The sequence below is a fragment of the Pelophylax lessonae genome (assembly GCF_965119305.1).
Source record: "Pelophylax lessonae genome assembly, chromosome: 5".
Lineage (NCBI taxonomy): Eukaryota > Metazoa > Chordata > Amphibia > Anura > Ranidae > Pelophylax > Pelophylax lessonae.
The window spans coordinates 544,392,392-544,408,188 of NC_138772.1; the positions used below are offsets into that span (position 1 = coordinate 544,392,392).

At 49.7% G+C, this 15,797-nt stretch overlaps 1 protein-coding gene across 13 annotated transcripts in view; it reads right to left on the minus strand.

Annotated features, from left to right (window-relative positions):
• The window catches only part of PLEC (plectin), a 392,819-nt gene that overhangs the window by 63,867 nt on the left and 313,155 nt on the right, over positions 1-15,797 (minus strand). For all 13 annotated transcript variants that reach the window (XM_082257384.1, XM_082257378.1, XM_082257383.1 and 10 more), the window contains one exon: positions 11,008-11,174. In XM_082257384.1, the coding sequence (XP_082113510.1) occupies positions 11,008-11,174 (167 nt within the window). The remainder of the gene's footprint in view (positions 1-11,007; positions 11,175-15,797) is intronic.

Genomic DNA, 15,797 nt, shown 5'->3' on the forward strand with positions numbered 1-15,797 from the left:
AATTTGCCCCTGGCCTGCCCCTTTCATTCCCAAGATTTGCCCCTGGCCCGCCCCTTTCATTCCCTAGATTTCCCCCTGTCACGCCCCTTTCATTCCCTAGATTTCCCCCTGGCACGCCCCTTTTATTGCCTGGATTTGCCCCTGGCCCGCCCCTTTCATTGACTGGATCTGCCCCTGGCCTGCCCTTTTTTCACTAGATTTGCCACTGGGCCCGCCCCTTTCATTCCCTGGATTTGCCACTGGGCCCGCCCCTTTCATTCCCTGGATTTGCCACTGGGCCCGCCCCTTTCATTCCCTGGATTTGCCACTGGGCCCGCCCCTTTCATTCCCTGGATTTGCCACTGGGCCCGCCCCTTTCATTCCCTGGATTTGCCACTGGGCCCACCCCTTTCATTCCCTGGATTTGCCACTGGGCCCGCCCCTTTCATTCCCTGGATTTGCCACTGGGCCCGCCCCTTTCATTCCCTGGATTTGCCACTGGGCCCGCCCCTTTCATTCTCTGGATTTGCCACTGGGCCCGCCCCTTTCATTCCCTGGACTTGCCACTGGAATTACAATGATGAATGGAATTACAATAATGAATGGAATTACAATGAAAAAGAAAAAGAAATGCAGCCACCATATCTAAGGCCTTACAAGCGGCAAAGCATGTTATTTGTTTCTTGAGTTTGGATACAATGTAACATTATGCCCTGTACAGAGCAATGCTGCAATAGAATACCTGTGGATACATTGTGTACAGAGCTCTGGGGAAGGCTAAGTATACCAATGACAGGAGCAGGGGGACGAGGATCCTGGATCACTGGCGGTGCACAGACATAAAACCTTTTCTAGTCAATTATAAATCATTTTCATAATGAGAACTTCTCAGTATAGCTTTAGGCTCCTGCACTCCTCTTCTTGCCTTTTTAAGACAAATCTACAGGACCGGAGCCACTGGACCGGTACAGGGGAGATACTCATCACGCCACGCGCTCACCCCCCCCAGGCACAATGTCTCACTTACACAGGTCTGGTGTCAGGTTACATCGGCGTTTTCCAATCCGCCCTACCTGATATAAACAATGCAAACACAGTGTGCACCGTACTGTATGCCGAGCAGAACACAAACACACAGTGTGCACCGTACTGTATGCCGAGCAGAACACAAACACACAGTGTGCATCGAACTGTATGCCAAGCAGAGAGAACACAGTCTGCAACGTACTGTATGCTGAGCAGAACACAAACACACAGTGTGCACCGTACTGTATGCCGAGCAGAACACAAACACACAGTGTGCACCGTACTGTATGCCGAGCAGAACACAAACACACAGTGTGCACCGTACTGTATGCCGAGCAGAACACAAACACACAGTGTGCATTGTACTGTATGCTGAGCAGAACACAAACGCACAGTGTGCACCAACCGTACTGTATGCCGAGCAGAACAAAAACACACAGTGTGCACCGTACTGTATGCCGAGCAGAACACAAACACACAGTGTGCACCGTACTGTATGCCGAGCGGAACACAAACAAACACACAGTGTGCATTGTACTGTATGCCGAGCAGAACACCTAGTGTGCATTGTACTGTATGCCGAGCAGAACACAAACGCACAGTGTGCACCAACCATACTGTATGCCAGCCAAGCAGAACACAAACACAGTGGGCATTGTACTTTATGCCAAGAAGAACACAAACATACAGTGTGCATCATCCTGTATGCCAAGCAGAACACAAAAACACACAGTGTGCACCATATTGTATGCCGAGCAGAACACAAACACAGTCGGCACCGTACTGTATGCCAAGCAGAACACAAACAGTGTGCATCGAACTGTATGCCAAGCAGAGAGAACACAGTCTGCAACGTACTGTATGCTGAGCAGAACACAAACACACTGTGTTCTGCTCGGCATACAGTACGATGCACACTGTGTGTTTGTGTTCTGTTCTGTTCTGTTGGCATACAGTATGATGCACACTAACACAGTCTGCAATGTACAGTATGCTTAGCAGAACACAAAACACAAATAGGGAGCTTAATACTATACAATGAGCACCATACTGTATACCGTGCAGAACACAAACACACACATAGGTTGCATCATACTATATGATGTGCAGAACACAGCACACAGTGTGCACCATAATGTATGCCATGTTGGACACAAACCACACAGGGCACACTATACTGTATGCCGTGCAGAACACACACATAGGTTGCATCATACTATATGATGTGCAGAACACAAACATACGCACAGGGTGCATTATACTTCCTATATAATGTACTGTGTTGTATGCATTTAGAACACAAACACTCAGTGTGCACCATATTGTATCCAGTGCAGAACACAAAAAAGCATGCACAATACTGTATGCTGTGCACAGCACTAAGTGTGCACTGTGTAGTATGCCGTGCAGAACACAAACACACAATGTGCACCATACCGTATGCCGAACACAACACAAGTATGCACCATACTCCATGTCAAACAGAACACATAGTGCACACCATACTGTATGTCAAACAGAACGCAAGTACACACCATACTGTATGCTGAACTGAACACAAATACATAGTGCACACCTTACTGTATGCTGAACAGAACACAAACACAGTGCACACCATTCTGTATGCCAAACTGAACACAAACACATAGTGCACACCGTAGCGTATTCTGAACTGAACACAAACACATAGTGCACACCGTAGCGTATTCTGAACTGAACACAAACACATAGTGCACACCGTAGCGTATTCTGAACTGAACACAAACACATAGTGCACACCGTAGCGTATTCCGAACTGAACACAAACACATAGTGCACACCGTAGCGTATTCCGAACTGAACACAAACACATAGTGCACACCGTAGCGTATTCCGAACTGAACACAAACACAGTGCACACCGTAGCGTATGCTGAACAGAACACAAACACATAGTGCACACCATACTGTACGTTGAACAGAACACAAAGACAGAATCCCCAACACTAATACTTCTCACAGACACACATTTTCCCCTATCTACAGGTGTGGAGGTAAAGGATCATTCTCTTATGTCTGGATGCTTAGAGTGGATCTGTCAGGACGGTATGGCGGGAGCTGCCATAGCTCACCTGGATCCACAGCTGTCAATCTGCCTTGAGCTCCTATTAAGCCAGTGTCCTGGAACAAGCATGCAGCCAGTGAAGTGAGAACTCCAACCCTGTGTACTTGATTCAGGTCAGTGGCTGGCTAGGTATTAAAGATGGGGATGATGCGGACGGCACAGAGTTGGCACCTTTAGAAACAAGTCAGCAGTGGCAACTCCATATTTGCGTCCCATCAGGTTCCAGCATGAAGATGGTGAAGATTCTGGTGACAATGAGCTCATCTTATCTCCTATCCATCACATCATCATAATATGAGACTGTTGGGTTGTGCGGGAGGCTCTCCTATCCATCACATCATCATAATATGAGACTGTTGGGTTGTGCGGGAGGCTCTCCTATCCATCACATCATCATGATATGAGACTGTTGGGTTGTGCGGGAGGCTCCAGACCTCAGCTGTCTCCTATTTAGGAATTTGACAGCTGCGTGTCTGGTTTCCTATTCCAACATCCCACCCTAAGGTGTCCCCAGTCCCTCATCCTTCCCCCAGCACCACTAATGACCACAGGATGAGAAGAGCAGAACAGAAAAGAGACCATCATACATTTCCGACAGCTGGAGCTCGGAGCGGATGGAGTAGACGGATCCTAAGTACATGCTGGAACGGTCCGTCTCACACCCGTTCACCATGTCCAAGTGCTCAGAAGAACTGTATCCATTCTCCGATGGGAGGTCATCGCACGACATCAGCACCCGGTCCATCGGTTTGGTTCGCCTGCTCGGGGAATGGCCATGGTGGTGGTTGGTTGTCTTCTTCTGCTTCACCTTCCTCCTCTTTTGCTGCCCCACGTGATTCATAATGACCAAGAAGTCAGGTAAGACGACCAAAGACGGAGCCCAACTTCTAAGTCTTCTCAGTCTTTGCTCCTCAGCATCTCACTGTGGTGTCTCCTCATCCGAAGTATCGATGTCTCGCCAGCTCCTCCCGCTGCGTCGTCCTCGGTTCTGCGCTCTCCAGTTACATCCCAAGCCTTTGTCTGCAGACTACAAAGTTACTTCATATCCAGAGACGGTAAAAGACAAAACCCAGAAGATATAATGCCGCCCGAAACCCGGCAAGCCCTCTGGAAGATCAAGGAAGGTCTTTGGCATCACACACGGGACTCTCCGGTTTTCCTCCACAACGGTTCTACTCTTCGTTGTGATGCTGGAGCACAATTGTCTGCCACGGGTCGGGTGTGTGTCTGAGAAGAGCTAAAGCTTTGGGCGTGACGACTCCGCCATGCTTCTACATGTTACACAGCGATTAAAAAAAAATAATAAAAGCAGGAGAAGGTATGGGAGGGAGGAAGACGCTGTGATATGTTGCCTCTGGCTACCTGTTGAAGGAATGGGATCTCCACCCCGATCCAACAAAGAGGAACACGCAACGGGTACAGCCCAGGGATGGCACAGCTAAGCTGGCAACACTTATCAGGGGGGTAGAGGTTGAGAAGAACCAGAAGGAACACAACTGAGGAGACCACACATGGACCTCATTGAGACCAGGAATCCAATGACCTCCTCAACCCAACATCAGCTCGTATTACACACAATTAAATTCCAGATGATATTTTTCTACTTAAAGTCAGAAGTTAAAAACAAGCTTTTGGATTGGATGACATGGCAAGTATCATGTCTCCCGTATTGCTACAGGCAAGGCTGCTGTTAGAAACCATGGGGGCCCCCCATGCAGCCAACCTGACAGGGACCACCCCCCACAATAAAGACCGTTTACTATGCTCCAGTTATGAGTGAACACAGTGATCGGAAACCGATCACTCATGTGTTCATTCAGGAAAGGATCGGGCTAGTAAATGTAACATTTAGGCCCCTTTCACACTTATGCGACGTAATTTTACCGCGATTTTGCAATGCAATTTTGCCGCGATTTTGACATGATTTTGAAAGCAATGGCTATGGCTATATACCTCAAAACACATTAAAATCGTGCCAAAGTAGTGCAGGAACTACTTTGAAGTCGGTGCGACTTCAAAACGCACAGATATGAATGGGGCTCATTGAAAATAATGGAAAACGACTTGTCATGCGATTTTGCGGTCCAAAATCTTGGGACAAGTCGCACTAGTGTGAAAAGGGCCTTACTGGACCCTTTCCCCACTCTCCATTCTGAAGGATCCTATTGTATGCTTGCAGCTGTCGGTGGGAAGGAGAGGAGGGCCGTGGGCAGCACTGTGGGGGTATGGGGGCCTGGGCAGCAGGGGATAACCATGTTACCCAATTACTCCTAGACTTAATATGAGTGGTCAAAGAGCAGACAGAAACCAACCATATTTCCGATCAGAGAAAGAGGACTTCTGTTTGGTTGTTACGAGTTTTTGTGTGCAATCGGCCGAAAGATATCCACTTTGAAGGGACATTTACTGGGACTTGTTTGTAACACTGTAGCCAGAGCTGTGGATAAGAGGGTACCACCGGTCCTCCTGTACAGCCAGTAGAGGGGCCCAGGCAGTAGGGGGAAATGTATGGTGCACAGGGATGTTAATTGGTGCAGCAGGGGGGCAATTACTGGAACGGATCCCCCTGTATGGCGCTCTCTGCAGCAGCTGAAAGCCGGCGGGAGGAGAGGAGCCGAAGCCGACTTTCAACTGCTGTAGAGAGCGCCATACAGGGGATCGGTTCCAGTAATTGCCCCCCTCCCCACCACCACAATGATCACCCTCCCTAAGCACCATACATTTTCCCCTGCAGCCTGGGCCCCTCTGCTGCCCCGAGCCTCGTACAGGAGGGTGGTTAATTGGTACAGCAGGGAGGCAATTACAGCAGGGGATAACCTGTTACCTAATTACTCCTAGACTTAATATGGGTGGTCAAAGAGCAGACAGAAACCAACCATATTTCCGATCAGAGAAAGAGGACTTCTGCTTGGTTGTTATGAAGGGACATTTACTGGGACTTGTTTGTAACCCCTGTAGCCAGAGCTGTGGATAATAGGGTACCACCGGTCCTCCTGTACAGCCAGCAGAGGGGCCCAGGCAGTAGGGGGAAATGTATGGTGCACACGGATGTTAATTGGTGCAGCAGGGGGGCAATTACTGGAACGGATCCCCCTGTATGGCGCTCTCTGTGGCAGCTGAAAGCCGGCGGGAGGAGAGGAGCCGAAGCCGACTTTCAACTGCTATAGAGAGCGTCATACAGGGGATCGGTTCCAGTAATTGCCCCCCTCCCCACCACCACAATGATTACCCTCCCTAAGCACCATACATTTTCCCCTGCAGCCTGGGCCCCTCTGCTTCCCCGAGCTTTGTACAGGAGGGAGGTTAATTGGTGCAGCAGGGGGGCAATTACAGCAGGGGATAACCTGTTACCCAATTACTCCTAGACTTAATTACAGCAGGGGATAACCTGTTACCCAATTACTCCTAGACTTAATATGAGTGGTCAAAGGGCAGACAGAAACCAACCATATTTCCGATCAGAGAAAGAGGACTTCTGTTTGGTTGTTATGAGTTTTTGTGTGCAATCGGCCGAAAGATATCCACTTTGAAGGGACATTTACTGGGACTTGTTTGTAACCCTGTAGCCAGAGCTGTGGATAAGGGGGTACCACCGGTCCTCCTGTACAGCCAGCAGAGGGCCCAGGCAGTAGGGGGAAATGTATGGTGCACAGTGAGGTTAATTGGTGCAGCAGGGGGGCAATTACTGGAACGGATCCCCCTGTATGGCGCTCTCTGCAGCAGGTGAAAGCCGGCGGGAGGAGAGGAGCCGAAGCCGACTTTCAACTGCTGTAGAGAGCGCCATACAGGGGATCGGTTCCAGTATTTGCCCCCCCTCCCCACCACCACCAAGATCACTCTCCCTAAGCACCATACATTTTCCCCTGCAGCCTGGGCCCCTCTGCTGCCCCGAGCCTCGTACAGGAGGGGGGTTAAATGGTGCAGCAGGGGGGCAATTACAACAGGGTATCCCCTGTTACCCAATTACTCCTAGACTTAATTACAGCAGGGGATAACCTGTTATCCAATTACTCTTAGACTTAATATGGGTGGTCAAAGGGCAGACAGAAACCAACCATATTTCCTATCAGAGAAAGAGGACGTCTGCTTGGTTGTTATGAGTTTTTGTGTGCAACCGGCCGTAAGATGTCCACTTTGAAGGGACATTTACTGGGACTTGGTTCTAACCCCTATAGCCAGAGCTGTGGATAAGAGGGTACCACTGGTCCTCCTGTAAAGCCAGCAGAGGGGCCCAGGCAGTAGGGGGAAATGTATGGTGCACAGCGAGGTTAATTGGTGCAGCAGGGGGGGCAATTACTGGAACGGATCCCCCTGTATGGCGCTCTCTGCAGCAGCCGAAAGATGGTGGGAGGAGATGAGTCGAAGCCGACTTTCAACTGCTGTAGAGAGCGCCAGGGGCAGACTGGCAACTTTCAGCCCAGGGGATAAGTACAAACCAGAGGCCCATGGTGCAGTGACTCGGCCCCCCTCCCACTCTCCCTCTTCGTGGCCTCCTCCTGACCCCCATTCCAAACTGAAGCTCCACTCCAGGGAGTCTCTACTCACCAGCCGAATCCGGGTTCCCGACCTGGCCAGCGGAGGCTGATTGGGGGGAGCTGGGACAGCTCGGTCGGGGCTGGCTGGGGAAGTAGAATCACCAGTGAGACATGGAACCGGCCTCTGCTCACAGTTTTCACAATCCAAGCTGGGGGGGGGGGGGGGGGGGTCACTGCGCTCTGTCCTTGTCTTCATCCAGCACTCAGTAGGTCAGTGGCAGGGACTTTTTACTTCCCTTACCAGGAATAATTTAAGCATGTCTGTGGCAGAAGTGGTGTAGTCTTTTTATTGGGCATCAGAGCAGCCCGGGGGGCATTTGCCCCCCTGCCCCCTGGCCCAGTCCTCCCCTGGAGAACGCCATACAGGGGATCGGTTCCAGTAATTGCCCCCCCTCCCCACCCCCACAACGATCACACTCCCTAAGCACCATACACTTTCCCCTGCAGCCTGGGCCCCTCTGCTGCCCCGAGCCTCGTACAGGAGGACCGGTGGTACCTCCTTATCCACAGCCCTGGCTACAGGGTTACAACCAAGTCCCAGTAAATGTCCCTCCCAAGAATGGAATTGTTTTAACCTAATCTGCATAATTTCATACGGCTGGTGACATCCAAAAACTCATTACCAATCAGAAGTCATCTTTCCCTGATTGGAAATATGGTTGGTCAATGTTTGCTCTTTGACCTCCCATATTAATTAAGTCTAGAAGTAAATTTGGTATCAGGTTATAGGACAGGGGTCTTCAAACTATGGCCCTCCAGTTGTTCAGGAACTACAATTCCCATCATGCCTAGTCATGTCTGTGAATGTCCGAGTTTTATAAAGCCTCATGGGATGTGTAGTTCGGCAACAGCTGGAGGGCCGTAGTTTGAAGATCCCTGTTATAGGACAACACACATAGTCCTGTCCATTCTCCCAACACCCGGGGATCGGTAGGACAACCCAAAGCTCCCTCAATTTTCTCCCGTAGCCGTGAGAAGGGATCATACATTAAACCATCTTTGCTGGCTTGGATTCCCTGCAGGGCCTTACAGTGAATGCGATTGGTTACAACAGGTAAAGAAGCCCAGACGTGACAATCTGTTCAGCCAAAATAAACCCCCGGGGGCCAATTCTGTCCACTAAAGCCATCTAGATCAACAGTTATGACTGTAGATAACATTAGCTGTAAAAAGTATCGGTCTATTTCCACATTTGGTTATTGTGTTTGCCATTACAACCTCCTGTGGGAAGACATTCCACTGCTCTTACCGTAAATAACCCTTTCCTATATTGATGGGAAAATTTTACTTTACCCTTTACAACTTTACTCAATATATATTATCACTTTGTCTGGGTCAGTGATTGGCTTAAAAATATTACTGCGTGATGTCCATAGAAGTATTCAGGGGTCCCTGTGCTCTACACAGGTCACATCATATACATATATAGGACCTACAGGTGTAGGAGAGGCTCCTGACCATAGTCGGCTGATAGTATACTCCACACAGGTCATACACACATCATAAACATATATGCGACCTATAGGTGTGGGAGAGGCTCCTGACCACAGTCTGGCTGATAGTGTACTCCGCACAGATCACGTCATATACATATATGGGACCTATAGATGTAGGAGAGGCTCCTGACCAGTCTGGCTGGTAGTGTGCTCCGCACAGACTTGCATACAGAACACACATTGTCTGCAGCTCAGCATTGTTCTTGGCTGGTGGAAAATTTCATGTTACAGCAAGAGTGAAAGCTGTGCCAGGACGCCACTCCGCTTCTACAGAGCCCAGGGGAGACGTTCTGCAGATCACTCTGTGCACCCTGCAGGCATATTACCTCATTGTGCCTACTCTGCTGTACTAAGGGTGTGATGCTCTGCACCTTACCATGTGTAATGGTGGTGGGATGCTCTGTGGACCAACATGTGTAACGGTGGTGGGATGCTCTGTAGAGCACCATGTGTAATGGTGGTGGGATGCTCTGTAGAGCACCATGTGTAATGGTGGTGGGATGCTCTGTAGAGCACCATGTGTAACGGTGGTGGGATGCTCTGTAGAGCACCATGTGTAACGGTGGTGGGATGCTCTGTAGAGCACCATGTGTAATGGTGGTGGGATGCTCTGTAGAGCACCATGTGTAATGGTGGTGGGATGCTCTGTAAAGCACCATGTGCAATGGTGGTGGGATGCTCTGTAGACCATGTGTACCCTGCCGTATCATAGGTGTGATGCTCTGCACCTCCCTCTGATTCCTGCTCAACAGAATGTGCGCACACTGCTGTACTTCTGGTGTAATGCTCTGCAGATTATCATGTGCATGCTGCTGTACTTATGGTGTGATGCTCTGCGGATCATCATGTGCACCCTGCTGTACTTCTGGTGTAATGCTCTGCAGATCATCATGTGCACCCTGCTGTACTTATGGTGTAATGCTCTGCAGATCATCATGTGCATGCTGCTGTACTTCTGGTGTAATGCTCTGTAGATCCCCACATTTACCCTGCTGTACTTATGGTGTAATGCTCTGCAGATCATCATGTGCACGCTGCTGTACTTCTGGTGTAATGCTCTGTAGATCATCTTGTGTACCCTTATATACTGCAGGTGTGATGCTCTGCAGATGACCATGCGCACCCTGCAGTATGCCTGGTGTAATTCTCTGCAGATTACCATGTGCACTCTGCTGTATATCTGGTGTAATGCTCTGCAGATTACCATGTGCACCCTGCTGTATTTCTGGTGTAATGCTCTGCAGATCTTCATGTGCACCCTGCTGTATTTCTGGTGTAATGCTCTGCAGATCTTCATGTGCACCCTGCTGTATTTCTGGTGCAATGCTCTGCAGATCACCATGTGCACCCTGCTGTACTGCAGCTGCGTGTTCTTGATAGGGAGACCTGCAGACTATTCCTTGCTGATGAAATGTAGGATACATACCACTATTCTATGCCCTGTGACAGGTGCGATAATCTGCATTTCTTTTAAAATCGGTGCATTTGTTTTTATTTCTTGCAAAACGCTCTGCAGGTCACATGATGCCTTTACAGCCAAGATGCTCTGCAAAAGCCCAATGACTCAGCAGTGTGCGATGCTCTGCAGGACTCCATGCACGCAGCGGTATTAGCAGGAGCAGACACACCCGCTGCTGTCTTATTGAAAGATGACAATTCTCGCCCCGACAAGTCTCCAGCTTAAAACGAAAAGAATTTCTCAAATCTGCGGCGCCCCCCCAGGCATAAAATTCCTCACCAAGCAGGGGCGGAGCTGGAAACCATCAGCCAATCCCACAATACCCCCCGAGGTGCTTCCCCTGCACGTGGGTGACAGAGCCGTCCCGGGAGGGGGGACGGAGACAACGCTGGGATCACACTGCACTCACTTGTGTCGGTGGATGACGGCGTTGAAGAGGCGACCGTCCCGCCAGTTGCTGGTGAAGTTGTCACAGCGCAGACCCTGGTAGCCTTCCGTCATGCGCTGCGACCAGAGCAGGAGCTTTTCTTTGGCCGTCATGTCCTCTGATTGGCCGGTGACCTGAATGTCTGAAATCTGGAAACAGAGAAGAGAAAGATGTCAAGGAATGGAACCACCAGCGAGCGGACATGCACACCCCAAGCTACACACAGCGGGAGACCGCACCCCCCCCCCCCCCAATCATCAGCACCACCACCCCCCATCATCAGCACCACCACCACCACCCCCCCATCATCAGCACCACCACCCCCCCATCATCAGCACCACCAACCCCATCATCAGCACCACCACCCCCCATCATCAGCACCACCACCCCCCATCATCAGCACCACCACCCCAATCATCAGCACCACCACAACCCCCAATCATCAGCACCGCCACCACCACCCCCCCCAATCATCAGCACCACCACCACCCCATTCATCAGCAGCAGCACCACCACCCCGACCCCCCCCCCCCCCCATCATCAGCACCACCACCCCAATCATCAGCACCACCCTCAATCATCAGCACCACCACCACCCTCAATCATCAGCACCACCACCCCAATCATCAGCAGCACCACCACCACCCCAATCATCAGCAGCACCACCACCCCAATCATCAGCAGCACCACAATACACCACCACCCCAATCATCAGCACCACCACCACCCTCAATCATCAGCACCACCACCACCCCAATCATCAGCAGCACCACCACCCCAATCATCAGCAGCACCACCACCCCAATCATCAGCACCACCACAATACACCATCACCCCAATAATCAGCACCACCACCACCCACCATCATCATCATCAGCACCACCACCACCCACCATCATCAGCACCACCACCACCCCCCATCATCAGCACCACCACCAACCCCCTTCATCAGCACCACCACCAACCCCCTTCATCAGCACCACGACCCCCCCCCATCATCAGTACCACGACCCCCCCCCCAATCATCAGCACCACCACCACCCCAATCATCAGCACCACCACCCTTCATCTCCCATAAAGGCGTCAAGGACCGTCATGTACAGACCAGGAACTGGAGTCCCTGAGATCCTTCCCCAAAATGTGACAATGCCGGCACTTCCCCAAATCTGTCCCCAATGTGACCACAAACCTCACCACACCCAGAGCTGAGAGTGAGAAGGAGGGGGGGTCTCAGGGCGAGGGTCATACTACATGTGCAGGGGGGGACACACAGCTGCCGAGCAATGTGCATCAGGGTACTTGGCCTCTCCTGTGACAGAAGTGCAGTCAGCAGGCTCTAGCAGTCTACAGTAACATAAGAGCAGTCTCCTGTATTATAACCAGCCCCTAGCAGTCTCCTGTATTATAACAAGTCCCTAGCAGTCTCCTGTATTATAACCAGCCCCTAGCAGTCTCCTGTATTATAACCAGCCCCTAGCAGTCTCCTGTATTATAACCAGTCCCTAGCAGTCTCCTGTATTATAACCAGTCCCTAGCAGTCTCCTGTATTATAACAAGTCCCTAGCAGTCTCCTGTATTATAACCAGTCCCTAGCAGTCTCCTGTATTATAACAAGTCCCTAGCAGTCTCCTGTAACATAAGAGCAGATTCTTGCAGTCTCCTGTAATATAACAAGTCCCTAGCAGTCTTCTGTAACCTAAGTGCAGTCAGCAGACTCAGAGACTAGAGATTGCTATTGTGTTACAGGAGACTGCTCTTGTTACACGAGACTTCCAGTTCTTGCCCTGATATAGAGGACACTATGGGAGACTTCAAGAGACTGCGCTTATGCTACTGGACACTAATTATAACAGAAGAAGTCCCAACAGTCTTCTGTAACCTAAGGGCAGTCAGCAGACTCAGAGGCTCCTGCATTATGAAAGCAGTCCCTAGCAATCTCCTGTAACATAGGAATAGACTCTAGAAGTCTCCTAAAACATAAGAACAGACTCTAGCAGCCTCCTGTATTATGAGAGAAGTCCTGAGCAGTCTCCTGTAACATAAGATCAGCCTCTAGTAGTCTCCAGTAACACAAGAACTCTCCATAAGTCTCCTGTACCCTAGGAGCAATCTCCAGAAGTCTTGTGTACCATAAAAATGGTCTCTGGCAGTCACCTGTAACATAAAAGCAGTCTCTAGTGACATGAGAGCAATCTCTGGCGCTTATTTCATAGTTCAGATCCGTCACAGTCAAGTCCGAATAGCAGACTCTGGCAACCTCCTGTATTATAAGAGAAGTCCCTAACAGTCTCCTGTAACATAAGAGAATCTCTAGAATCCTTCTGTAACACAAGACAGCATTTAGCAGGTTAGAGACTGCTCCTAAGTTACAGGTGACTGCCAGAGACCACTATTTTGGTATACAAGACTTCTGGAGATTGCTCCTAGGGTACAGGAGACTTATGGAGAGTTCTTGTGTTACTGGAGACTACTAGAGGCTGATCGTATGTTACAGGAGACTGCTCAGGACTTCTCTCATAATACAGGAGGCTGCTAGAGTCTGTTCTTATGTTTAAGGAAACTTCTAGTCTATTCTTATGTTAGAGATTGCTAGGGGCTTCTTTTATAATGCAGGAGACTCTGAGTCTGCAGAATGCACTTAGGTTACAGGAGACTGTTGGGACTTCTGGTATAATCAGTGTCCAGTAGCATAAGCGCAGACTCTAGAAGTCTCCTATAGTGTAAGGGCAGTCTTCTGTATCAGAGCAATAACTGAAAGTCTTGTGTAGCAAGAGCAGTCTTCTGTAACACCAAAAGTCTATAAAAGTCTCCTGTAACACAATAGCAATCTCTAGCAGTCTCCACTAACATGAGAGCAATCTCTAGCAGTCTCCACTAACATGAGAGCAATCTCTAGCAGTCTCCTCTAACATGAGAGCAATCTCTAGCAGTCTCCACTAACATGAGAGCAATCTCTAGCAGTCTCCTCTTAACATGAGAGCAATCTCTAGCAGTCTCCACTAACATGAGAGCAATCTCTAGCAGTCTCCACTAACATGAGAGCAATCTCTAGCAGTCTCCTCTAACATGAGAGCAATCTCTAGCAGTCTCCACTAACATGAGAGCAATCTCTAGCAGTCTCCTCTTAACATGAGAGCAATCTCTAGCAGTCTCCACTAACATGAGAGCAAACTCTAGCAGTCTCCTCTTAACATGAGAGCAATCTCTAGCAGTCTCCACTAACATGAGAGCAAACTCTAGCAGTCTCCACTAACAAGTCGGACACTTCCCTCAGAAATCTGTTACAGTCAAGCCTAAACAGCAGTCTCCTGTAACTAAGGATAAATCTCTAGAAGCCTCCTGTAATAGAGGACAGCCTTTGGAGGTCTCCTGTAACATAAGATAAATCTTTAGTGACAGATTCGTCTCTATTTGTGTCCAGTAACTTAAGCGCAGTCTCTAGAAGTCTCCCATAGTGTAAGGATAGTCTTCTGTTTCATAGAGCAATATCTGTAAGTCTTGTGTATCACAAGAACAGTCTCCTGTAATATGAGAGCAGTCTCTAGCAGTCTCCTGTAATATGAGAGCAGTCTCTAGCAGTCTCCTGTAATATGAAAGCAGTCTCTTGTAATATGAGAGCAGTCTCTAGCAGTCTCCTGTAACACTAGAGCAGTCTCTAGCAGTCTCTTGTAACACTAGAGCAGTCTCTAGCAGTCTCTTGTAACACTAGAGCAGTCTCTAGTCTCTCATCCTCAGTCGGCATCCTTCAAAAATGTGAGACTTTCGAACTTAAAAAAAAATACTGTCATATCTAAAACTGGGGACACTGAATACTGAATGTGTGATGCCCCACGTGGGCACAGATCCACAATTCACATTTTTGGCAAAAACAAAAATATTCAGCATATAAATACAGAAAAGAGAAATAATAAAAATCAGAAGCCGAGTCATCCGTTAGTCATATGTCGGGGACGTCAGGAGGTGTTCTGGGATGATCCACCCAGTGTGTGATCTGCAATGTGACACTGCCTCATAGTCCTGGCAGGGACTCAAATCCTGCACACTGGTAGGTTTAATAGGACAGCTAATCAGAAAAACCGAAACCCCTCTGCTGGAGGACCACCTTCTGCCTCGATGGACATTCTAGATTTGAAGGACTCCAATGGCTTCCCAACATTGAACACAACCACAAAGATATCAGTGAGGCGTCTAAATGCCTGAGCTTGCTGCTCTCTTCTATGGACTCCATGTCCCTTCTTAAGGTGTCAGACCTTACCCCAAATGTACCACCCAAACCTGCCTTCCCCCAAGTCTACCACCCAAACCTGCCGCCCCCCCCACCCCCATACCTGTCTCCCCTCAAGTCTACCGCCCAAACCTGCCTCCCGCAAATCTACTATCCAAACCTGCTTCCCCCAAAACCTACCACCCAAACCTGCCTCCCCCCTCATAAAGTCTACCACCCAAACCTGCCTCCCCCCAAGTCTAGCGCCCAAACCTGCCCCCCCCCCCAAACCTGTCTCCCCTCAAGTCTACCGCCCAAACCTGCCTCCCGCAGATCTACTATCCAAACCTGCTTCCCCCAAAACTTACCACTCAAACCTGCCTCCCCCCAAGTCTACCGCCAAAACCTGCCGCCCTCAAATTTACTATCCAAACCTGCCCCCTACCCCCAAGTCTACCACCCAAACCTGCCTCCCCCCCCCCCCCCCAAGTCTACCACCCAAACCTGCCTCCCCCCCCCCCAGTCTACCACCCAAACCTGCCTCCCCCCCCAGTCTACCACCCAAACC